Source organism: Perca flavescens, chromosome 6, assembly GCF_004354835.1.
Source record: "Perca flavescens isolate YP-PL-M2 chromosome 6, PFLA_1.0, whole genome shotgun sequence".
NCBI lineage: Eukaryota > Metazoa > Chordata > Actinopteri > Perciformes > Percidae > Perca > Perca flavescens.
The window spans coordinates 27,052,470-27,079,151 of record NC_041336.1 but is presented as its reverse complement, the minus strand read 5'-3'; the positions used below and the strand labels follow the sequence as shown (position 1 = coordinate 27,079,151).

The 26,682-nt window shown below is 39.4% G+C and overlaps 1 protein-coding gene across 4 annotated transcripts in view; it reads left to right on the top strand.

Moving 5' to 3' along the window:
• The window catches only part of LOC114556692 (CUB and sushi domain-containing protein 3), a 258,762-nt gene that overhangs the window by 60,293 nt on the left and 171,787 nt on the right, over nucleotides 1-26,682 (top strand). For all 4 annotated transcript variants that reach the window (XM_028579712.1, XM_028579713.1, XM_028579711.1 and 1 more), the window contains exons 6-17: nucleotides 10,368-10,480; nucleotides 11,682-11,759; nucleotides 13,298-13,385; nucleotides 14,279-14,403; nucleotides 14,877-14,998; nucleotides 17,413-17,516; nucleotides 17,884-17,996; nucleotides 18,328-18,510; nucleotides 19,188-19,514; nucleotides 20,205-20,399; nucleotides 20,796-20,934; nucleotides 21,849-22,036. In XM_028579712.1, the coding sequence (XP_028435513.1) occupies nucleotides 10,368-10,480; nucleotides 11,682-11,759; nucleotides 13,298-13,385; nucleotides 14,279-14,403; nucleotides 14,877-14,998; nucleotides 17,413-17,516; nucleotides 17,884-17,996; nucleotides 18,328-18,510; nucleotides 19,188-19,514; nucleotides 20,205-20,399; nucleotides 20,796-20,934; nucleotides 21,849-22,036 (1,775 nt within the window). The remainder of the gene's footprint in view (nucleotides 1-10,367; nucleotides 10,481-11,681; nucleotides 11,760-13,297; nucleotides 13,386-14,278; nucleotides 14,404-14,876; nucleotides 14,999-17,412; nucleotides 17,517-17,883; nucleotides 17,997-18,327; nucleotides 18,511-19,187; nucleotides 19,515-20,204; nucleotides 20,400-20,795; nucleotides 20,935-21,848; nucleotides 22,037-26,682) is intronic.

The following is a 26,682-nucleotide window of genomic DNA, read 5'->3' as shown; positions in this document are numbered from 1 at the left end:
ATTAATGTAAGCAGCTACTGGATATACAGTCACTGGCTCACTATCAGAAGTCAATCTACTGGCAGACCGGCACCAAACTGTACAGCTCCTGAACAGTCTCTGACGAGAGATTAACAGGAGGGCAACTGCTTCTTCCTTATCCTAGAATATATTCTTACAATTACTCCCTCTTGTAAGACTTTATAGAATATGTGTAGGAGGAAAAGAAAAACTCACTTGGCCCAATCTTTTTTGATGAATTTGAATTGATCGCTCATTATCTGGGGTGCACTTACATATAATTTGTCTCTCTGGGAAACTAAGTAGAGACACCAGAGATTTCAACTTATCGCTCTGGCCTTAAGGCCACATTTGGCCACAGTACCTGCACATTGGGACTTGTTACGTTGGTATTTTGATGAGATAGCCATGCTCCCTTCAACCCCTCATCAAATCAGGCCCATTTCACTCTGAGACCTTTATGAGAACTCTTTAATGTGTCTCGCAAATCTTTGTCAGAATCTACCATTAGTCCTTGAGACACTGCAAATCAGTGATGTGAAGAATGCTAAAATGTGGATGAAACCAAGTGCATACAAATAAATAAATCTCTGAAAAGCCATATTGCATATCTATGAAGGAACAAATAGACAGATAGATAGATAGCCCGAGTGAGTCTGCAGAGATAGACTGGCCGTGCGTTATGTAAGGAATCCATTTTTCCAATTGGACTTTTCATTTTTATCACTTGATATGCACTGGAGAAGATACAATAAGAAAACGGTAGACAGCACTTGCGATTTCTTATCTGTTGTAAGGAGACTAGACAGTCCACTTTCCACATGTCACACAGGGGATTGTTTTTATCAGAATTCAGCATAGAAAATCTGCTTAGAAACAGGAAATTTTGGAAAGGATAGAACAACACAATCAGTAATATTTCAGTGGGGAGACCCGCTCCTGCTGGAGAGTCCGGTGCAGCCTAGTCTATATCATGGATGTATTAAGAGAAGATCTATATCCTTGACGTTCCACTTCCGGGATTGCTCCGGTGCTGCAGGAAATTCTGCCGGATCCATTTATTTTCTTCCACTTTCTTTGTGTTGGTTAAACTCCTGGTGGATTTATGAGGATTATGGTTAACTGCTCCTCAGATCTCTGCAGGGTTAATCCAAACAGCTAGCTAGACTCTTTCTAATCTGAGTTTTAGGGTTGGGTACCGAACTCTGTACTTTTTTGGGTACCGACCGAATTACGTCAGTACTACCGATAGGACCAATTCACTTTAAATCAAACTGTACCAAAATTCGGTACCTGAGTGTGTAAGTGCAAGCTTATCTGTCCTCTATGCATATTGACACGCATGCGCGCACAGAGGTGTGGACAAAGTAAACTTAAGCAAACTACGTTGGCTCTGCAGTTTTGTTGAAGTCACCAGCGATGCCGATAAAGTGGTTCCAAGTGTAGTTACAGTTTTTCAAAACTTCCCACGCACAGCGCATATGATATTAATGGCGAGGCGAAAGCGGTCACGGTGCTGTTAACGTTAACCCTTCCTCTGAGACCAGCAGGCACAACAGTGGTTTCAATGCCCTGGTGACTAACTGACAGGCTGAGGTTGTAAGACAAGGCAACTTTATTTCTACAGCACCTTTCACAACAACACAATTCAATTACGTTCCTTTACACTTAAGTTAGTTCTCCATTAGTTCAGTGTTGACAACAGGGCCAGTCACCAAGTTTATTGTTAAAGGTTTGTGTCATTATGCAGTTTGCACTAAAAAGTCTTTGTTTACATTCCTTTGCATTTTAGTTAGTTCAATATTAGCCTGTACACAATGTAATTTGTTTATTTATTATAATATGTTCATGTTGTGACAAAAAGGTTTATCTTTTTTTGTTAATTTTGGCCAAGTTTGGATTGATAGCAATCCTGAGTATCTGACTGGCGCACCCCTATCCAAAAGCACAACTACTTTTATTAGTTACTCTGAGTGAGCAGTGTTACCAGAATTTTTTAATTTTGATAACTGTTTTGATTTACAATTAAGGTGGAAAATAAAAGTTTTATGTTTATTGTATTTTTGTTGATGTTGAAATGGATTTTAAAACGTACTGAAAAAAGTATCGGTAAGGAACCGGCATCGAAACAGAGGTATCTAAATTGGCACCGGATCGAAAGATTTTGAACGATGCCCAGACCTACCCGTGACGATTGTGATTGGCTTAAAGAAATGCCAATAAGCCAGAGTATGTTTTTCTCTCATCCCGGAATGCTATGTGGACTAGCCAGACCCTCCTCCGCTCCGCAGCGTGTGGATATTCTGGCAAAGCGAGACTAGGTACAGTCTAACTCTGCAAACGGAGATCCCATTAGCGCTGGCTTTCCAGCGGAGCTTTCAGATACAGTCAAATCAGCAAGGCAAATAATACAACAGTTACAGTCTGGTAAGTTCAGAAAATGACATAACTTTACTGTAATGCAGCCTTTAAAACCAGGAAAAGACAACACTTGTCATATTACCATATTACTATATCTAAAATCTAAGACGATATCTAGCCTCATATCATGATATCGATATAATATCGATATATTGCCCAGCTCTAGTTTGCTGCACATTGATACTTGTTACTTACTCCAATCTGAATGTACAGATTGGTCCTCTGCAAGGTGTCATTAAGTCTTTATTTACTGTTGATGGCAGATAATGTTTAACTTTCTCTGCCATACTTTGCCGTGGTGATAACCGTATATAACCGAAGACGGGAAGTTATCCCCTGACAAAGGTAGCAACACCGACCCAGTTACCAAAAGCGACATTAAGACTCAAAACAGACATGGCTGTCCTAGTACAACAATCAATGAAATCACTAAAGCTGTCATTTGACTCACTGGGTCAACAAATTATATCCTTCAACAAAGCATCTCACTAGCACAAAAGCTTTTGCAGGGGGAACTTTGAGAAACTTGCTGAGATGGAAGGCACTGTTAATTGACTACAATCACAATTACAAGCATCGGGTGGATGACCTCAAGAATCGGTCCAGACGCTCTAACTTGAGTATAATCAACGTCCCGGAGGAAAACGCGATAGACCAACACCCAACAAAATTTGTGTCAAATATGTTGATGGCTGTGGCGGGGGCTGATGTTTTTGACACCCCTCCAGAGATCGAGCGAGCCCACCACTCTCTCGGCCCCGAGTGGGTGATGCCAGCGCAAGTTTCTCCGCTTTCAGGATAAGGAAAAGGTTCAGAGATGGGCCATGCAGCACAAACTGGTTTTCCGAGGCTCCGAGCTGAGAGTATACCCGGATATCGGCGCCATTTTGAATAAGAAAAAAGCGCTGTTTAACTCTGTTAAAAACTCTCTGTATCTGAAAGGAATGAAATTCTGCCTGCTGCACCCTGCCCGTCTTCAGATCTCCTTCCAAAACAACGTACTTTACTTTGATTCTCCTCAAAAAGCCCAGGACTTTTACAACCAACATGTTGCTCCAACTGGCTAGTGGCCGAGATGAAACACGATTGACCTGAGAGTGGAATTCACAACCATATATGTCTATATGTCTGGAAGCAACATAGTTTGTGGCATCCTGCTGGTAGTTGTAGTTCTAAGAACAAGCTTAGGAATAGTTAGGTGTAAATGTTGGTTCTCCATTCTGAGCGCCCTCTGTTCAGGCAATTTGGGAGTTAGGTCCCACAGGGTTTTATTTTATTTATTGCTTTTTATTATTTATTTATTCATGTTTTCAGCCTTTTTTCATTTCTTCTCTCTCTTGCCTCCTCCATCTTTCTCTTTCAACAAGGCACTACTTTACATTTACCCACTTACTCCTTAACATTTGATATTGTCTAATGTAACAAAGAATGGGGGAGCATGCCTGAGATTTGTGTCAGATTTTTTTTTTTTCACCTAAACATCTTAAGACTGACATTACCTTTTTATTAGAGACCCATTTTATTACTAAAGACCATCATAGATGAAAGGCCTCATAGGTTGGCCAAACCTTTCACTCACACATTTTAATCCATAAGAAGGTCAAATTTTTCCCAACTAAAGTTAGTGCTGACCCTCAAGGCCGCTTCATCATAGTTTCTGGTTTTCTCAATAATGTTGATGTTGTTCTCGTCAATTTCTATGCACCTAACTGGGATGATGAATCATTCATTGCAAAAATGATCTCAGTCCTGCCGGACCTGAACTCTAACCATTTATTTTTGGGAGGTGACCTCAACTGTGCAATAGATCCACTATTGGACAAATCCTGCCCTAGAAGTTACCCTCCTTCCAAAATGGCCAAAGTAATCTCATTCATGAACCAAACAAAGTACTGACCCATGGCGTTTTCTTTTCCCTGACAAAAAACAATTTTCCTTCTACTCTCATGTCCACAAAACATTTTCTAGGATTGAATATTTTTTTTTATTGATAGCTATTTTCTATCTGCTGTAAATAGCATAGAATACTCCACTATTGTAATATCTGATCATGCGCTGTTGTTGCTTGACCTTTCGTTCACGCTTCTACAGAAAACACATCCCCGATTGAACTGCGCTTTGTTAAATGATGATATATTCTGTGAAACCATCTCAAAAGCTATTGATGATTTCCTTATATCGAACAACTCTGACTTCATATCCCCAAAACTACTTTGGGAGACTCTGAAGGTAGTTGTCTGAGGAGAGATTATATCGTACTCTGCGAGGCAGAACAAATTAAAAAACAAGAACAAGAAAAGCTTATGGAAAGAATAAGAAGTGGACAGCAAACATTCAGAGTCTCAATCTCCTGAAGTGGACAAAATAAGACAATCTCAAGACGAATTACAATTTACTCTCAACCCAAGAGACCGAAAGGCTACTGTTACGATCACACAGATTGGTTTATGAGTATGGTGAGAAGGCAAGATGCCATTAGTCACATCTCGTCATCACGTATCGGAGAAATTTTATGACTACAAGTAAAAGTATGTGTGCACGGCATCGGACTGATACCCGATACTGGCAATCGGTATTTGTGCATCCCTAATCAGAAGGTTGGTGGTTCGATCCCAGGCCCTGCAGTCTGATCTCAGTGTATGAATGTGAGTGAAAGGTGCCTGTAACAAGTGAAAGTGCTTTGAGAAGCCGAAAAAAGGGTTTGAACCCGCAAATTGCCACTTGCGGCTATATGTACCGTTTGTTTCTGACCCAGTATCAACCATACCACAAATAACTGAAATATTAAACATGTTTGGAACTTTTTCATGTTACAAGCTGAACTTCTCAAAAAGTTTTCACCATAAATAATGTAGCCCTTCAGATACCTGATAGGCTCCTTCCCTTTAAGATTTTTAGAAACAACTAAGTATTTAGGTGTTAACATTTGTCGAAAGTTATCTGTCATCCCGCCCTTAATTGATAAGCTTAAAGCGGACCTAGAGAGATCGAATGTCTTGAATATAACCATTGCAGGTAGGGTAAATTGTATTAATATGAATGTGCTTCCACGCTTTTTTTTACCTCTTTCAAAGCTTGCCACTCTTTTTACCTGAATCTTTTTTTCGTATGATTAAACAAGCTCATTTCCTCTTTCATATGGAAAGACAGGACCCCCAGGATCAGAAGAGAACAGAGACATAGATCCTAGGGGTGGTACGGTTCACAATACCCACGGTTCGGTTCGTATCACGGTTTTAGGGTCACGGTTTTCGGTTCTGTACGGTTCTTGTTATTTTTTCTTTTAATCTTTAACACTCCAGAAATATACTTCAGCATATGGTATATAGCTTATTATGTAGGACAGTGGTTCCCAACCTTTTTTCCTTGGCGCCCCCCCTACTCATGTCTAAGAAAAGCTGAGCCCCCCCCCACCCAAAACCGAAGTTGAGGTAACTCTCGAGATAGAGCCTCTTTCTTTTTTGATACAGAGGAGTTATCAGCACTGTTTCTCCGGCATGTTTCATTCATATAATAGTGATGCCGTGGGGCAGGAAAATTGAGGATACAACAAAATATATAGTTTTCATACAGACTTTTGTATACATTAGATATTCTAGTGTATTATAATTTGTTTAACATGTGCAAAACATTTTTTTTTACCTCAACCTCAAACCAGATAAAGACTCGCGCCCCCCCTGTGATCTTTGCCGCCCCCCCTGGGGGTGCCCGGACCCCAGGTTGGGAACCACTGATGTAGGATACAGTATTAAATAATTATATAGTTATATCATGTAGCCTAATCATGCACAAACTGAATTTGACTTGACTTTAAGCACATTATTAAGACCATCTCTGAGGAAAGCTAGCTGAGATTTTGATACAGCAAGAGGGAAGACATTGTCGTGATTTCAACAAGCTTTTCATTTATTTGGCAAAATAAAGGAGAATGTGTATTGCCATCTACAGGAACTTATGTGCCTTTTGTGCACATGAAGATTGAAATATTACAGAATATCAATTGAAATAACTTGGATTTATCAAACTGCTCTTGTGTAGCTCTTACAAAAATGTATCCTTTAAAAGAAAAAGAGGGGAACTCTTAAAGCTCCGTCTTTTGAATAAGTCAGAATACGTTAAACATAAAACAGTTCACATTGTTGGTTAATTTCCTATCCTGGGCTGGGACACACATATGGTTTAATAAAATACTTATTGGACTTATCATTGTACTTACAATAATGACCGTAGCTGTCAGGCCCTCCTGTATACGTCTCCTCTCCGTTTATTTCCTGCATCCACCGTGTGTGTGTTTGTGTGTGTGTGTGTGTGTGCGCGCGCGCGCGCGCACGTCCGTCGCGGGGAGAACTGAGCAGCCCCGCCCGCTGCAGAGACTAGACAGGATCTAAACTGCAGCCGCTTCAGCGAGTGAAAAAACGTTACAGTACATTGATGTTAAAATGTATACAGGTTGGCATGACGCCCTGAAATGTTTTGCACGGTCTTTTGCTGTACGTTTTGTTGGTAACTTGTTCACACCTCTTCTTTCGCGCGAAAGGGAAACTCACTGAGGTCACATACGGGGCACCTGACGGGCACAAGGCCACATTGCGCATGCGTCAAACCGTGCGGCACACACACACGTTCCGAACCAAGACAAGCGGACCGAATGGTTCGGATGTTTTTTAATGAACCGTACCATCCCTAATAGATCCATAGGTGGACTGGCTCTTCCTAATCTAAACATTTACTATTGGGTGGCTAATATACACTACTGGTCAAAAGTTTTAGAACACCCCAGTTTTTTTTGTTTTTTTATTGAAATTTTAGCAGTTCAAGTCCAATGAATAGCTTGAAATGGTACAAAGGTAAGTGGTGAACTGCCTGAGGTTAAAAAAAAAGTAAGATTACCCAAAACTGAAAAATAATGTACATTTTAGAATTTTACAAAAAGGCCTTTTTCAGGGAACAAGAAGTGGGTTAACAACGTAAAGCTGTTCTGCAGCAATTGAGGTTGATCAAGCTTTGAAAGTTGGTGCTACCAATTCCGACAGGTGTTCCAACTTGTTTGGATTACTTACAACCCCCTCTGTTTGTATAAAATTATTGTTGGAACACACTGTGGTACCATACCCTCATGAGCATTATTTGGACAGTATTGTACTGCAGAAAGTGTGTTGCCATAAAAATTAACAATGGAAGAGAGACAGACCATCATAACACTTAAGAATGTTGGTCTTTCCTACAGAGAAAATGCAAAGAAAGTCAAGGTGTCAGTGAGTACAGTATTCTTTACCATCAAAAGGCACTTAGAAACTGGGGGAAACTCTGACAGGAAGAGGTCTGGCAGACCCAAAGCCACAACAGAATCAGAAGACAAGTTTCTGAGAGTCAACAGCTTGCGTGATAGGCGGCTCACAGGACAACAGCTTCAAGCATTGCTTAATAGTGGTCGTAATAAGCAAGTCTGTTTCAACTGTAAAAAGAAGACTTCGAGCTGAAAATTTGAAATCTTCGGTTCATCGTGCAGGATTTTTGTATGCCGTCGAGTAGGCGAAAGGATGGTTCTTCAGTGTGTGACATCAACTGTCAAACATGGAGGAGGAAGCATGATGGTCTGGGGCTGTTTTGCTGGATCCACGGTCGGTGATTTGCACAGAGTGAAAGGCACCCTGAACCAAAACAGCTACCACAGCATTTTGCAGCGCCATGCAGTACCCTCTGGTATGCACCTAGTTGGTCAGGGGTTCATCCTACAGCAAGATAATGACCCAAAATGTAAAGTCCAAGCTATGCCAGAACTACCTTAGCAAAAAAGAACAAGATGGTAATCTTAAAAACATGAAGTGGCCAGCACAGTCACCAGACTTAAACCCCATTGAGGTGGTTTGGGATGAACTGGACAGAAAAGTGAAAGCAAAGCAACCTACAAGTGCTACACAATTATGGGAACTTCTGCAACGGAGTTGGGAAGAACTTTCTGAAGAATATTATACGTTTTGGTTTATAAATTGATTCCATGATTTCTTTTTTAACTTAAATTGCTAATTTGTTCTATTCTTTCATTTTAGAGTACAATAAGACATTGAACTGCATGAATTTCAATAAAAACCTGGAAAAATTGGGGTGTTCTAAAACTTTTGACCGGTAGTGTACACTTGGACTCTATAGATTAAGGAGCCAACACTGAGTTGGTGTGAGTTTGAGGCTAAATCTTGCCCAGCTACTTCACTTTTGGCTCTGCGCTCATCTAGTATTCCCATACAACCAGCCACATTTTCTCGTAACCCAGTGATTATTTCAACTTCAAGAATCTGATCTCAATTTAGATTTGCTTTTGCACTCAGAGCAGAATAACCACAACCCTATTCACAGTAACCATCTCTCTTCCTTTTTTATTAGATTCACAGCTGCTACATATAGTGTTTTGACCTCAACAACCCAACTCCATTTTCCCGCAAACTTGTGACTAGTTAACTTTCTAAAGCAGGCGCAATGTTTGCTAAGAGTCGGGTCGTGATTGTGAATGTGTGATTGCGTAAAGGTGTTCATGAGATATATATACCAACCTTTCGTGAACTTGTGAATTTCGCCAGCTGTCTTCTCTCCTTTTATGTAGACAAACGCTGTGTACATGGTGGGCTCAATGGTGTTTTAAGCCTCCGTTGCCTTCCAGGCAGGTAACCCTCACCTTAACCCTAACGATAACCATTGCTGCGCTGCCTGGAAGGAGACGTTGGGGGCTAAAGACACCGCACTGTGTGTGTGTGTGTGTGTGTGTGTGTGTGTGTGTGTGTGTGTGTGTGTGTGTGTGTGTGTGTGTGTGTGTGTGTGTGTGTGTGTGTGTGTGTGAGACCCAGACCCGAGGGACAGAGGAGAGCAGGGAAAGGAAATGCAGTGGAATGTGTTTTAAAAAGCATTTAAAAATAAATAAAAAATAACTCAATGTGCGGCGGCCGGTGTTGATTGTGTGGCGCACCGCCACACATTAGTCTATGTGTGGGAAACACTGAATTGTGTAATTGTTAGTGTGTAACAGGTGTTACATGTGAGGGTTGGGGTGAAAATGTAAAAAATAAGCCGTTTATAGTAACATTTCCTGTGAAATAAAAAAAAAAATCAAGAGTCAAGTAGACTTACTAATGTATTTCTGAAATCTGCAATAGATACAAAGGGAAATGTCAGCCTCTCCCCCTTTTTTGTTTTACTTTATTAATCTCTTCCTGTTTCTTTCTCTCAATCTATGATCTTCATTTCTCTCATTTTGATTTTGTCTGCCTGCCCCTCTGCCAAAGACTATACATAGGAAAACCAACCTTACACTCACTCACTCACTCACTGGCTGTTGATAACTAGAATGGCATTGTTTGCTATTGACTGTGGTACAATAGGGTGTGGTGCAGGGATTGCAAGTTAATGAAAAAAGCCAGAGCTGGTCATCTTGACAAATGAGAAGGCTCCTGGCATCTTTAAATCTCTACAATTATGGAGGGTCCCTTAAGCTGCGGCCACATGCTGAATTAAACTTCTGATCTAAAGCACCCATAAAGTAAGAAAGAACACACACAGAATTTTCACACACTTTTCTCTCTGCCACTATTTGTCTTCCTATTTATTTCCAACACACACACATTTGTACATATTAGAGCACAAACTATTAAAAACCTGCAGATTCAAAGTAATGTGGTCTTTTTTTCTAGGTTTTAGGGCTGGTCTTCATTTTAAGGGGACTATTTTCTATCCATGCATGACATACTGTACTGTAGAATTGGATGTAGTATCTCCTCTGATTTTCTCCAATGTTTTCAGGTTTCTTTCATTTTACTCAATTACCTGTTTTTTTTTTCCTTCCTTTTTTAAGGTGATTATGGTGACACAAGGATGCTAGTGACAAGAAAGCTGTGTAGTTGACTTAAAGTTAAAACAAATGACGTGTATTTATTTTATTTGTGACTCTTTACATTCAGGATGACTGGAATGAATATTCCAGCACCCATCATCAGCAACAAAAACTGGCTGCGGCTGCATTTTGTGACAGAGAGCAACCACCGCCACAAAGGCTTCAGGGCTCAGTATCAAGGTAAAGCATGATTACTTCATTTGCACATCGTAATAGAGGGCCCCCTACTTGAACATAAAGGGATCATTGTAAGAAAAACACACTAATCACAAAACATGTTTTTGATCTTTGTTAATTGAATATTTGAACAGTTTGATTAATACCACTTCTGCAAAGGGCATGAGGCCCTTTTTTACTTCAAACCATTGACTTCAAAGGGGCCTTGTTAACCATATATTGAGAGATAAATACTGGATATACTTTTCCCGTTATAAAAACTCAAAAATCCATTACCCTGACATTGTTCTCTGGCATGACTTTAAATTCACAGTATGTGCAGCATGTACTATACCATAAAGGCCTAGCCCCAAACCAGATATGCAACCTGCAACTTCACCATAAACAGCTCTATAAAAAAATTCAGTAACATGCATGTGTAGCAACTCACTGTAAATGAAGACATAAAATCAATTGCATGAAAAATCACAAGTCTCATCTATTGCGGTGCATCGTTGTGCAGTGGTAAATCAATTTCTATATGCGCTTGTTATTTATGATGTCAAGGGCAGATATTTTTTAAACGGGTACTGTTGGGTTTTATTATGCAGTGGGCTTTTGAGCTTATAACAATCCTTATCTGGTCACTAAATAGATTCACATCTTAATTGTGTTTTATAACATGTTGAATGCACCAGTTGTCATACACGCAGTTCAGAGGAGATTGTCTGAATGTTTTCAGATTCAAATAGCCTTGTTTTTAATTGATGCATCATTCAGTTCTTTTGGCTCTTCCGTTGATACTTCAAAATTATTTACAGCTGCTTTCATCACCTGTTTTCTTTTTTTTTTTGTCTTAATATGTAGCACTGCGGTCTTTGGGCTGCTCATTGATTCTGCATATCCCCGCTAAAAGCTATAACCATTAAATCTACTCTGACCAATCAATTTCCATCCAGTGTTTAATATATCTGAGTTATATGAACAAACAAACGTGAGAAACTAATTTAGGTTTTATAGAATTGCCAGGGCAACCCTTAGGAATGCATCAGAGCTGTTGGACTCATTTCTTTTGAAAAAGGATGTACACCAGTAGCAATTACATTTTGATGTTCTTCATAGGACCAAGTACTATCCAGAGAAAGAAACACTTGCACTGTATCTTCTCACATCTAATACTGTAACTTCTTTTATCTAATGAACTCTTTCTGTTGCTCTCGACCAGTGAAAAGCTCTGGAGAGCTTAAATCCAGAGGGGTAAAATTATTACCAGGAAAGGACAACACTAACAAACTGTCTTTGAGTAAGTCTTTTATTTTTATTATGCAACTGTTTTCATTGTTTGGATTTTTTGTTTATGTAGGTCTTGCGTTCTGGGTCTTTGTTTCTTTCTTGTCTCTTTTTTTTTTTTTTTTTTTTTTTTTTTTTTTTTTTGCTGCATCATTTGGTGAAGGAATTAAGCTACAGTACTAGATTTTGCAGAAGTGCAGTCTCTTTTTCTTTCTGATGACCTATTTCCCCTGCTGTCTCAGACGTCCTGTCCTGACACTCTTGATCAACTAGATCAGTTATGTATATTGCAGCAAAATGCTAAATTTGATCCGTTTCAGTCTGCCAAAAAAACCCTCTGTCTCATTTTGTACTCTTTAAGCAGTGCACGAGATTGACTTATGTTCATGCACTGTGTGTACACAGCAGTAGTCAAGGTTGAGTGACCACTCACTTGTCAGATGATTTGTGTACACTTCAGACCAAAGTGAATGCATTCTAATTGCTTGCGGAGCTTCGTCATTAACATAAATCTGGAACACAATTCCCTCTAACTCCACAGTGTGCTAAACACTTCAATGATAACAGGTTGTAATCTTTATTACCTTATGTGTCATAGATTCAGCATTGCATGGAGACATGAATAATGCAGAGGGCTGTAATCTTTTCTATGAGACAATACTGTATATCATTTAAAAGACTATGAAGAAATGCTTCATATTCCTTGTGGATTCACTGCATATAATTTAACCCATAACTGTATTATAACCCGCAACAATTAACTTAAAAGCTAATGAACTCCCTGAAAGAAGTCAAAGAAAAGAAACGCATGCCGGTAGAGCTTCTTGCGTAAAAACAGATAGGTCTTTGTAAGAGGGGATGAGGTGATGTCGTATTGTAAATATTACAACAAAATTTTATGATAATTATGATACTACATATTTTATGAATTTCATTTCCAGGGCATGTAGTCTTTGATTTACAGATCCTAATGCTAGGGGGAGATGAGCTTGTTAAAAGTCAGAGCACAGAAAGACATTGAACTGTTTTCCTATTCCAAGCCACCTCTCTACATTCCTGCCATAGTGAAGGCTGCACTCTATATGAAAACATATCTACAAGGCCTTATCTGGTGTACTTAAACTGTTATTATGTATGGAGTCTCACTGAGTGATTATTGTAGCTCCTGCAATTGATAGTTGAAGGTTATTTAATCCTCTTAGTCCCCGTTTGGCCCAGATATATTTCCCTCTATTTTGTCTAGCTCAGGTAGGAGAGTTGCATTTACCCTTGGCACTCACTCTGGTATTGCAAAACACGCATGTATTCACAACCGCGCTGCCAAATAACTGGCGGTTGAAAGTCTGACACTGAGAGATAAGGTCGATTTGTCTAACTACATGATTCAGGAACCAAATTTGGTTACCAAACATAACCACTGAACGTTCAAACAGACATAAGAGTCATCTACTATTCTAGTGCTTTTCACTGCAGCGGGCGTTTTCTGAAAGTAGCTTTGATAATTAAAGTATCTTTCATACAATGTTCTTGGTCCTTCTCTTTCTCTCTCAGTGAATGAAGGAGGAATCAAACAGGTGTCTAATTACTGCCCTGACCCAGGGGAGCCGGAGAATGGCAAACGGATTGGCTCCGACTTCAGGTGAGTTGGTGCTTTAACAGCTGAAATGACGGTGCTCAGATTTATGTAGAGGAGGAGAGAAGGAACAGGACTGCATGCTCTCCATCCAATTTCAGTATGACGACATGCAGCATATTCTAAGTCATGCTGTCACATTCTATTAAGGCAACCAAATGTATGTGCACGCAAACCCAGTTTTAATCTCGTTATGACAACCTCCATCTGTTTTGAAGCTTTGTTATATTACTATCACGTATGGGATGTTTGATCTATTAAGTAAGTGTTTAAGTCATGGATTAATATAATTCTTGCTAATATTGTTCAGTAGGTCTTCTTTTATGATGAACCAGACCCATTCAGCTTTCAGGAAAGAAAAAAACCATACATCTTCACTTTAAGACTATTTGCTTTGACACATAGCAGACTTGGATTACATTTTTGTCTGAAACAGGTGGACGCTAAGATTTAGCTACCTGCCACAGTTAAGTCCACTCTCACAACTGAGTGAATATTTCTTTGCCCATGTTATTTATACCCCTCTGTGTCTACGATCACTCTCCACTGGACTCTATTGGCTCTAATTTGCAATATATGTTATGTGTAGTGTTCTTATGTGAACGTAATTGAGTTCAGTTTATGTGCAAAAAATACTCACCGCATAAAGGGCATCATTGTTTTTCTTTTTAACTGGGAGATTTTCTCTGCAAGTATAGAGTATAAGGACAATTGATAAATAAATTGATAAATTCACTCTATCTACTGAATCTACTGAATTTGATCTTTTGACGCATAGTGCAATGCAAACCTGTAATGGACAACATGAAATAAATAATGAATTTGATATTTCATGAAGAGTCATATTTGAAGAATTGATTGCTTTTTCAGGCATTAATGGTGTTTGTTATCTCTCTCAGCATCGGAGCAACTGCTCAATTTTCCTGTGATGAAGACCATGTGCTGCAAGGTTCCAAAACGATTACCTGCCAGCGCGTAGCAGAAGTCTTTGCGGCTTGGAGCGACCACAGACCCGTCTGCAAGGGTGAGCGAGGCTTCTGAAGAGCTAATAAAACAGTTTGATTAAGGCAGTGCCTCTGGATATAGGCTCTATGCAGATAGAGGAAAGTTCATTTTTGTTAATTATGTATGAGAGCCACTGCTGCAGCACTCATTCATTCCAAAATGCTCTGCCTGTTTTGCTATGTTTCATAATACCTGGAGCACCTTTTTAGAATTTGATTAATGGAAATGCAGCTAATAGACCTTCTCTCTACTTGTGCAAACAATACATTACTATTCTGTCATATTACAATGCAGGAGTTATTACTCTGCCTTCTGAGAATATTTATTGTAAATTTAACAGTCCTAGCACTGACTTTTAGGTTTTGTAGTGATGATTTATACGAAATATACTGTAAAGATGTTTTTGAATAATCAAGGATATTTTTAATCTGTCTTTTAACTTAATATGTTTATCGTCTGTGTCTTGTCATGTTTATCTGTATACTGTTGCAGTGAAAACGTGTGGGTCGAATCTACAAGGACCCTCTGGGACTTTTACATCTCCTAACTTCCCTATCCAGTATGAGAGTAACTCCCAGTGTGTGTGGATCATCACAGCCAGCGATCCAACCAAGGTAGTACAATAGAGTCAGGGTTCTTCTGAGGACCCAACGATAACAGGCTTTTGGACCCTCATCTTCACTTAACAATAACAGTGTACAGTACAAATTATGTTTTGTGTCGTATCTATCCACATCTGTTTTATAGCATGAATAAAACATAAATCAAAAAATAAAGGAGTTAAAGACTTAAAAACACATACTGTAGATGTGAGGGCCATGGTTACTGTCAAAGGTGGTGAAAATAATAGTTGGATATGAGTTAAAAAGTGTTTTCCAAAATGACCTACAATCCCACCAGATATTTACTTGACTACCACTTGTAAAATTTACGTCAGAACAGTCTCTTTGCACTGTGCATATGGTATATATAAAGATGAGATAATTACTTTATTTTCTTGATTGATTCATTGAAAAAAAATCCCTGACAGTTTAAGAAACAATATAATTAATAAGTGTAATGTCCCAATTGGGTTTTTTATACACAAGTGTAAAAACCCTTATGTTATATGATAAACAGAAATAGGCATTTTCCCCCTGTGCCCCAGAGAGTACACCCTCACTATTTTACATTAGAAAAGTTCCCCCCCCACCCTCCCTTGTGGTGTAGATCATTTGTCTTGGCATTCTGTTCCTGGATACATATTTATGTGTGCATCTCTTTTCCAAGGACTTCCCAGGGTGGGGAAAGGTTACATAGAATATGCATGTATTTTGACTTAAGTTCATTGTCACTGCCCCTCGTTAATGTACATGGCTGCAGTGGATTGCATTTCAGTTATCCCTAAACTAAGCTGTTGATAATTAAGCGATTTGCTTCATACATTTTGGGTTACAGAAATGGAGAGAAATAATGATTGAATGAGATCAGTTTTTCCCCAAAGTGAAGAGGTCAAAGCTGTTTTCCTAATGGTCATTATTGCTCTTCTACAAAAGAATCTGTCTCTTTATTGGTATTCCAGTAAGTCATATACACAGGGCTGTCAACTGAGTGCTATCCTGCTAATAACTAATAACTAACCAACTAACACTTGCTCAGAACTCACTAGGACTGGCAAGTGCCATAGCTTTGTGCCGCCGTGCCCTCTGCTAGGCAAACACGTTATTGACTTGGCACTGAAACTTGGTCCATTAGTGTTATTATGGTAATTATGCTTATGCGTGCATTGTAATGAGACTGTTACACAATGATATTGTGCAGGCATTGTCGTCCCAATGGCCAGAGAAAGGGATGTTAAGGATGAGCAAGCAGCCATCATATGTTTGTCATCTACAGATGTGACACTCGGGTCATTAAAACATCCTTTTTTGCAACACTAATTCGTGTCGGCAAGTATAGGTTGAGATAATATTGCTTTATTGTGTCCTGTCTCTGCAGTAGCCTCAATTTTACATAATTATTTTTAGTTTAAGCAGCTGTGGCCAGTTTGATCAGTGAAAATGTCATCTTTTGTGATGTTATGTACATTTAAGGTAAAAGAAAAAGACCAAGACCAGTGACAGCAGCTAACAAAGCTATTTCAAGGGTGAATGCGGACAGGCAATTCAAAGTTTTAAACTCTTAAATTTGCCAGCAATGATTGGTTTATAGTATTTGATTTGCGCTCTAAAGCACAGTAATGTAATGAGATGCTGCTGTCAGTTTCTATACTGCTTTGAAGGATGTATGGGGTGTCCTTTTGTTTGCGGGTGTATGGCAAGGTTATGAACTCTTTCACAACTTGATGTGAGTTGAGTTTTTTTTCCATTTTCTCTTAAAGACATTGTTGATTTGAGTTTTAAGGGTTGGTTTATGCATAATTCAAACAAGTTCCAGAATGTAGGCTATGTTATGCAGCTATCTGAATTATGAGATAGGAAGATAGGAAGGCTCTTACAGCATTTATCAAACATGTTGCTGTCTGCTCTGCTTGCAAAAATGTATATGGCATCACATACTGTAGTTGTCTCCAGAAACACACTCTCAAAAGGCAAGTTATGAAAATGAGCAGCCATGTTGTGAATTTCCTATAACTGAAATGGCAGGTTATTTGGTAATAAAACTTGAGAATCATTTGGAATTACTGCTCATCATTGAGAGGGTTTGGCTCATATAAATAAATAAATAAATACCACAAATAAAATTGACTCTCAAGATAGCAATGTCTGTCGGTAGAGCTGTTGGTTTGAACCACTTGGGTACAGTTCGGTGCAAATAGAATGCCTTAAGGAGCAGATGGTGGGGCTTTCCGACTCCTAAGTTTTGTTTGTATTTATAGAAAATTAACATGTAACACAACATTTTAACATGTCAACATATGTACACAAATTATCTGCACTCTATGTGGACAGACTTGGTTATAAATGATTCTATAGGAATGTTTCTAAATATTACTCTTAAGCACTGCCATGCTGCATGCTAACACTTATCAAATCATATTTTATTACAGGTTATTCAGATCAACTTTGAAGAGTTCGACCTAGAAATTGGGTATGATTCGCTAACAATCGGAGATGGAGGGGAAGTAGGTGATTCTAAAACAATAATACAAGTGTAAGTACCACATAAAACACTTCATTGGTTATATATTATACTGTGATATTGCTCATGCAGTCAAATGTTGCAATGCCAGCTAGAGCTACATTTTAGATAATGTCACAATATGCAGAGAACCTCTGAATGAATGTAATAACTGCACCTTTTAAATGAAGGCTGGCTTTGTTGAATCCAACTTTGTGATGACCTATAATTAATATTATGCAACACATTTATGTGTTGCATAATATTAACACAGTACATTGCATTTTTGGTTCTATACATTTTAGATGTAAAACATAATATAACTCTGTGGGATGAGATGATGTTTGAGAAGGGGGTTTTGATACTATAGTGACTTTTTTTGTTGTTGCCGTCTCTGCAGGCTGACTGGGAGCTTTGTACCAGACCTGATTGTCAGCATGTCCCATCAGATGTGGCTTCATCTCCAGTCTGATGAGAGTGTGGGCTCGATCGGCTTCAAGATCAACTATAAAGGTACACAGACTTTAGTGCCGATATCATCTCTCACTGTCTGTATTCTTGTCTGCGACCGTCTCATTCAGTAAAGCAACGAGTCAATTTTCCTGTCTGCCTTTCTGTCCTTCTACCTGTCTCTCAGTCCCTTCGCTATCTCCTTTTTAAAAAAAAAAAAAAAAAAAAAAAAAAAAAAACTTCCTTAACCAGGCTCTCAGACTCTTCAACTGGACCTTTATAGATAATTTTAAGGAAAAAAGTACCTCAAAGTACTTAGCTTGTACTTTACTTTTTCCCCTTTCCCCTCTTTCCATCCCCTTTTCCTCCTCTCCTATCCTTGCCTCACCCACAGAAATTGACAAAGAGAGTTGTGGTGACCCTGGCACACCCCTGTACGGTTACCAAGAGGGTAGTGGCTTTCTAAATGGAAATGTTCTGCGCTTTGAATGCCAGTTTGGATTCGAGCTCATCGGGGAGAGGATGATAACCTGCCAGAACAACAATCAGTGGTCGGCTAATATCCCCATCTGCATATGTGAGTCCAATACATTTTTTTTTTTTTCGTGACAGCAAATGAAGCAATTACTTATGCGCTTGGAAAGTTCACAATGACACTAAGCTATTGGAGGATTAATTACAGTGTTGTTAAATGACCATGCAGGGCATTGTGTGCAAACAGCAATATACAGAACGTAAAATTGGAAATTGATAGGATGTGCTTGCCTTGTTATGTGGGGTGGGTTTGAAAGAGAAGAAAGTAGGGTGCACACTGTTATGCTATACAGATACTCAGGAGAACGGAAACCTATTATACTATACATTGTCCTAAACCCCTCTTGTGAGTTTCACTATATCTAACCATACCAAAATAAATCTTGTCTTCTGCTCCATTGGGACAATGTGCAGTATTCTGTGCGTCTATATTGCTGTATGTCTGTATCTTTGTACACCAACTCCTCTGTTCCATCCCCTTATAGTTTCAGGTTTCTCCCAACTACTCAGCACCCATGGGAGCAGTGCTGCCTCCTGATTGCTGAGCTAGTTATACAATACTGAGAGTGCTCTGTACTGATCTTTGTGCCTGAATCTGTCGTGGCAGTATCCACAGTGTACATTGTCATATTACCAGTGAAAATTGCTTTTAAACAAATTGCCTGGGATATTTAAGTGTTTTAAATCATTACTAATGTATACCTCCCCTCTATCACACAGTCCCCTGTTTCTCCAACTTTACCGCCCCCATGGGGACCGTGTTGTCTCCTGACTACCCAGAGGGCTATGGAAACAACCTCAACTGTGTGTGGCTTATTATCTCTGAGCCTGGCTCCAGAATACACCTGGCTTTCAATGATTTTGACCTGGAGCCTCCCTATGACTTCCTCACTATCAAAGATGGGGACCAGTCAGAAGCCATAATACTAGGACGCTTCTCAGGGGCCGAAGTTCCTTCCCACCTGACGTCCAACAGCAATGTTCTGCAGCTGGAGTTTCAGGCTGATCACTCTATGTCTGGGCGAGGGTTCAACATCACCTATAGCAGTAAGGGACTGTTAGATCAATTTAATTTAAAGAATCGTATCATAGTAAAGCATCTATGAACAAATAATTGCATTCACCATTTTCCTTTTATGGTTCGGTATTAGTGTGATGACTAGTATGATTGTCTCTTTACAAATATCAGGACTGACTGAGATTTTAACTTTGTACACTAAAAACAGAACAACTAACCAAAGAAACAAAAATGAGCTAGAGTACAGTGAAAACAAATTACATCTTATATCTTATTAATGATAAAGGATGGGATGACGTTCAGCAGTACCGGTAATTTGTTATAATGTGCATGTTCTCAGTCACAAAGCATACTCGTTTCCTCTGAAAATGAATGCTTAAGCTATAAGGAGATATGTTACTACATTGTATTCCCAAGAGAAGCTATAGTGCCTAAACAAACAGCATTTAGAATAGTGCATACAGTTCCTAACTCTTGTGCCTAATGGCTTAATGCAACAGTGTTGTAATTGTTTTTATCTGGTGAAAGGCACAACAAGCTCGAAAGACAGAGGCTATTGTCACCCTCAGGTGTACAGAGCAGACCTCGGTTAGGTTTAGTTTCTCTTCTACGAACAGCAACATCCATTTTCCTTATCTCCTGACTCCTCAAAGACCCCGTTTCTCATTCACACAAGAGCGTTTGTCACTAGATCTTGTTCTCTTTCTTTTCATTACAAGCTTTCGGGCATAATGAGTGCCCTGACCCTGGCATACCGTTGAATGCCAGGCGCTTTGGGGACACTTTCCAACTGGGTAGTTCCATCTCAGTGGTTTGTGAGGAGGGCTTCATCAAGACGCAGGGGGCTGACACCATCACATGCCATCTGGAGGAAGGCAAAGGGATGTGGAGCGGACTCATTCCCAAATGTGAAGGTACTAAAATGGAATAGCTAATAATTGTGTGGTTTGTGGACCAATGTGTCAACTATTGAGTTAGATAGAGAAAGATAAAACGGAGGGAATCTTGATAAAAAAAAAAAAGTGAGTAGGATATGTGGAACATGCAGTCCATCCAAACTGGGCTACATTTTTGTTGTTATTTTCAGGTATTTGTGTAACTACAGCCCTTTGATGACTCATCCTATATTTATTCTCTTTCAATGTTTTTCATGTGGGTACAAAAAGATTACTGGGTGTTATCATCTTTTAAAGCAACAACTTTTCTTCACCTATTTTATTCCTTTCCTATTAGATCTATTTATGCCTTTAATTTATATCTTTATCCTCCCCAATCCCTCCCACCATTCTTCCACCTCTCTGCTCCTCCAGCTCCTTGTGGTGGCCACTACTCCGGGCCGTCTGGTGTCATCCTTTCCCCGGGGTGGCCAGGCTACTACAAAGACTCTCTGAGTTGTGAGTGGGTCATTGAGGCCGAGCCGGGAAGCTCCATCAAGATCAGCTTTGACAGGTTTGTATGACAGTGCTTCAGCAACTCATCCGTGGAAACAAAGATACACGCATATACTGTACACTAACACAAAGACACTGACAAAAATTGAGACAGCACACAATCCCTTATGTACGTATACCATATCCACATACTGTATTGCATGTGAGTACTGCTATTGCTAACTAAACACAGACGTATGAATTAAAATGTGCACAAATACATAAGGCGTACACCGAGCCCAGGAAGCCTCTGAGTTACAGATATAAAGTCAGGAGGTGGAACGCAGTCCTGGACCTTTTTTCCAAAAATGTTGAAAGCCTTGAGTAATTCTTTATTTTGCTTACTGGCTCCCGCTCACTTCCTTAGAGAGCTGCAGTAAAAGAAAAAAACTGCTGTAAGATCTTTGTTTCTTACCATTAAGGAGCAAAACCATACAATGTTCATATTTTATAATCAATGCTGTCTCAGTGCTGGCACACTACTTTATAAAGAAACAAAGAGCTACTTTCTCTGTGATTTTTTTATTTTTATTTGTGAAATGAGCCCAAATATTTTGCCCCTCTTCACTTTAAATGAGACAAAGTTTTCCCATGCCTAGTTGATTTTTTTACCTCTTTGCATTAAAAACAAAGTGAGGCTTGGCCTTTCTCTTGCTGAAATTGAAGGTATTTTTTCCGATGATGTAGAGACCTGAGGGTGACCATACCATGTCATATTTCCAAGAAACTCGTTGATCTTATACTATTGCAATTATTGGAACACTTGTTGTGCAAGCTATTTCTTCTCGTTTATCTCTTTAAAAGTAAAATGTTTTTTCTGCGGACACAGCAGGCTAAATGGCTTCAAACTGTCTAATTTGTCAAAGCAGAAGAATTGTTTTGAATACAAATAATTGTGTTCTCTGCATCTTCCTCTCTCTGCTCTCTTTGAAGGTTTCAAACTGAACTCAGTTATGACTTCCTGGAAGTGCATGACGGTCCCAACCTGCTCTCTCCTCTGATTGGCTCATTTAATGGAACCCAGGTCCCTCAGTTCCTGTTTAGTAGCAGCAACTTTCTGTATCTGCTTTTCACCACCGATAACAGTCGATCAAACAGTGGCTTCAAGATATTCTATGAAGGTGAGCGTATCCTGCTTTTGCCTGCATGCTAGGCCTGCATGATTCGGGGAAAAATATGAATCACAATTGTTTAGCTTAGAATTTGTTTTTCAGCATTCTCTGCCAAGATTTCTTTCTCACAAAGTGTAATGTTTGTTGCACACATGAACCATGACAAAACAAAACAAATTGGCAGCACCAAACAGATTTTTTTTGGCACCTAGAGCACATTGCGCATCACCACAAGCTTGTAAACATAGAGGCTTCAATGAATAAAGAAAATAAAGTACATACTGGCCATTTAAAAATTAAATCGCGAACAGGGTGATTCGAGATCGCAATTTTATAGCGATTAATCGTGCAGGCCTACTTCATGCATTGCAAAACATTAAGGTTATGAATGCAAAATATTTTTGGAGCAGTACACAAATATTCTTGGTAATTTCCATAGGATTCCAAAATGTTTTGTAACACTTTTATAAAGTTTCTGAAACTGTGTGAAGACCAAACTGTGTTGAGGATGTGTTTCAGGTGGATTATGTGATAACAGCACCAATAATTTTATAACAAGTTGACTTAATGAGCTTTTGTTCTCAGGATGAAGCAAAGTTCTTTCAGTTCAGGTACTGGGAGAAAAGTTCAAGAGTAAGACTACAGAATTTTAAACATTGCTCATTTTAAAAGGGAGACCAAGGTCAACACTGTATTGTTAAAGGGGTGATAGAATGATTATATAGGGTATTTCACACTGTTCCTTATGGTCTCCTAGCCTTGTGAGACCGTTCTGATCTCGCAAGCTCCAGTTTTTCACTTGCAGATCAGTCTGGCATCTTGAGATAGAGAAAAATTGGAGCCGTTAGCCAAACGACCGAGCCCATCAGCGTTGGTTTTGAGGTGAGTTAGGTGGTAATAGACAGATAGTTTATCCAATCAGCTAACCAGTATTTTCAGACAGCGGTATAGCCCTAATTCTGTTAGCCGCTCGCTAATGCTTTTTTTCTCTTGGATCCTTCTTTTGGAATATGGTCCGGGAACCTGAAATGGTGACTTTTATTCCTAAATTCTAGTTACACAAACGGCAAATATCCTTTACCGACACGTTGCTTGCATGCTGAGCTAACGAGCTATGCTTTGCCTGCAGCAGCATGGGCGGGCTTGTGGTTGTATTTTCATAAGCTTCGTGGATCTGATTGGTTGATTTGGCCCGTCTATCACCAACATAGGTGATAGACAGATGGTTCATCCAATCAGCTAACCAGTATTTCCGCCCCTTCCCAAAAGTTCTCCAACGGAAAGTTCCCAGATGGATATGCCGAGCAAATGCGAAGCAATCCATCTGGCAGAGTCAGGTTAATGGTCTCCTAATGGGGTATGTAACATTGGTTGGGCTGAAAATGGCCTGGTTAATATTTTATTGGCCCTTATGCATCCCTGTGTAACAAGAGCTTTTCTTCCAAATATGGTATGCTCATAAATATTTAGATGAGCTGCGCGCTGATTGGTTGAGCGAATTGCCATACGCACACATTAGAGACGCGCGCTGATTGGTTGAGCGAATCACCATACACACACTAGAGACGCGCGCTGATTGGTTGAGCGAATCCCCAATACACACACATTAGAGACGCGACAGAGTCTCATATTCCAGACACTGCAATGTTTCCTTACCAAATTCACTTCTGAGACTTTTTTATGTGAGAAATCAACTATATAAAGCTCAAATATGGGCCGTTTTACGAAAATTACGAAAACGAGGCTAATTGCAAATTTGGTAAGATGTGTCGGACTTTAGGAGCTCCACGCAGTCTGACGAGAAAGCGGCAGCCAGCTGGGCTCCATACCCAGCGCAAAGTCACCCTTTGTGGATTACTGCACTACCGGGGCTCCACGGCCGGCTGCCGACATAACTATAATATATTTATGGTTTGAATTTCGTCACGCCACTTATATAACATTATTCCCCAATGTCTTATAAAGCTAACCGTTGTGTCCGATTTGATTTTAAGGCATTTTTATGAACGTGAGGCATCTTTGTAGTACGAGCAGCTGCTAGCTATATGCCCCATTCAGTACAATGGGGAAATATCGCAGCTAGCTAGCTACACTTTCGTTCACCCAGAAAAGGGTGAGTTTGCGCGGGTATTGAGCACCGGGCCGCCGGCCGAGCTCAATCAAGCTCGCAGCAGGCCGGGTTCTGTGACGGAGGACAGGCAGGGCGGCGATGTAGCAACCCAGGCAGCACCGGCCGCTGAACTCTGACAGACAGTCGGACAAAATTTGCAATTAGCCATCCATTTTCGTAAAACGGCCCATATTTGACCTTTACATGGTTGATTTCTCGCATAAAAAAGTTTCAGAAGTGAATTTTGTAATGGAATAGCAGAGATCTGCGTGACCTAGATTCCGATTATTTTACCGAACTGCCGTTATTCAACTATGACAGGGTAAAATCGGTTTTGCATTCTATCACCCCTTTTAAGAATTAACATTAGTGGTAACATAACTAGATTAAGGATACCTTACAGTTACTTCAGGTTGAGTTTAAAAACCCTATTGTTTGCAATGCTTTTTGTGTGGGAGGTTAGGGAATGGATTCTGGGTGAAATCAAAGCCAAACTTCAGGACAAAGTCGGCTGTACATCTTAATGAATGCAGCGTATTGAATAATATTGTGCTATAAATGTAAATACATGGAAACTACTGCAGAAAGTTCAGTGCGTTTGTGTTATCCTGAGATAGATAGATAGATATGTATATGTGTGTGTGTGTATGTATATATATATATATATATATATATATATATATATATATATATATATATATAAATATAAATAAATAAATAAATAAAAACTGCCCACAAAATCCTGAGCCACAATCATAACATTAAAACTGTATTGGTTGTAATTATGGTTACCCAGTGATGTCCAGTAGTCCCCAGTGAGAGCAACAGCAGGTGCACTTTTGTAGTCCTCTCCTTTTCATACAACTCGTGTATTCTTCTTGTGATGGTGCATCTTGTAAAATCTCATACCTGCCGTCATTTGTTGCAATTCTCAGAATGTTTCTCAGACCGACGTCCTCCACAACACTAATGGGCCTGCAGTCTGTAGCTATCCACTTTGCTATGGCATTTGTTAGCTTCTCTTGCCTTTGTTTATCTATACTTCTCCCACATGCTGCATCTAACGTAGTCTGCCGATGCGCCACTGTTTGTTTCGTTTAATGATTTGCAATTGTCTCAACGGTGTGTATTGCATTTAGGGGATATTTCAGAATGGAAGTACTCCGGTGATAAGAAAATTCAACTTTGCAGTGGTTACAAATAACTTTGGTTCTGTCTACTGCGCCGTCTGGAAAAACTTTAAAATGAAAATGGCCATGTAAAAGTTCTGTACCCTTCTCCATGTTTGCTGGTTTGTTTATCCGCCAATTCTTTTCTTTTCTGGTTCCTGTAAGCGTGGCAGCAGTCAGCAACAGACTTTTACAAAATAAAAGCCTGTGAGCAACAGACTTTTACAATAATAAAAGAAATAATAAAAACTGCGTTAATGCGTGATAAAATAATTGTCGGAATTAATTAATTAATGAGTTAACGCGATAATAACATGTTAACTTGACCAGCCCTAGTTAAAATGTATACAGGTTGGCAGGACAGTCTGAAATGTTTTGCATGGTCTTTCGCTGTACGTTTTGTTGGTAAATGTGAGATGTTTGAGTCACACACGTCTCGTCTTCATATTAGAAGCAAGGAAATGAGCAACCCATTCTCATTCCCGCTTGGTCAGTGGCTCTAAGAATGCATGTGGGATTGGTTGAAGTTGCGGGAAACTTCAGGTTATTGGTCAAATTTGCGGAAAAGTTGTGGTGATTGGTCAAAATTGCAAGACTCATCAAATTCATGGTGATTGGTTGAATTCGCATGAATTGACGCGATCGTGAAATCCTGGAGGGACTGGTTCAAGTGCACAGACTGACAAAAAAATCTGGGTGAGGATAGGGAACTATTAGCTCTCTAATGTACATAATCAAATAATATGTATAACGGGTAAAATCTTTTTCTCCACATCATTATGCATGGAGTGGTAGTCTTTGAAAAATCAAATAGAAAAATACTCTGGACATAGTGTGATCTATTTTGCACTAGCACCATTACCCTTGTCACTCAGATGTGATTCATAAGACAGAGTTTGTTATTATGTCTGTATTATTGACTGAAAGCATACCACAAGTGCCTTTGTCTTATTATGTTTCACTCTCAAGTGCATTTTTCTTTTGTTGATGAGGCTATTGAAAAGCAATAACAGTAAGATCATATTAGCTTCTTCCATTGCAATTTAGGACATATGTTATTGCTGAAATGCTTTGGGGAAACCCAGCCTGGTTCATTTGTAAAATTGGTCTTACAAAGTAGGGCTGTTCTGAATTATGCTGTAAATAAACTGAGGCACAGAAACACTGCATACCATTCCCTTTAATTAATCTATTACATATATTCCGTTTACAAAAAAGTATTATAAAATGTTATCAAATCATATATAGGCCCACATATTAAGTATTTGTTTTTTCTAATTTCACTCATGAGCGTTCTATTTATAAATCATTAGTTTTGTATTTTTTTTGTTTTTCACCAAATGTTTGCACCCCAGGGGCAAACACCAGCAGTGATC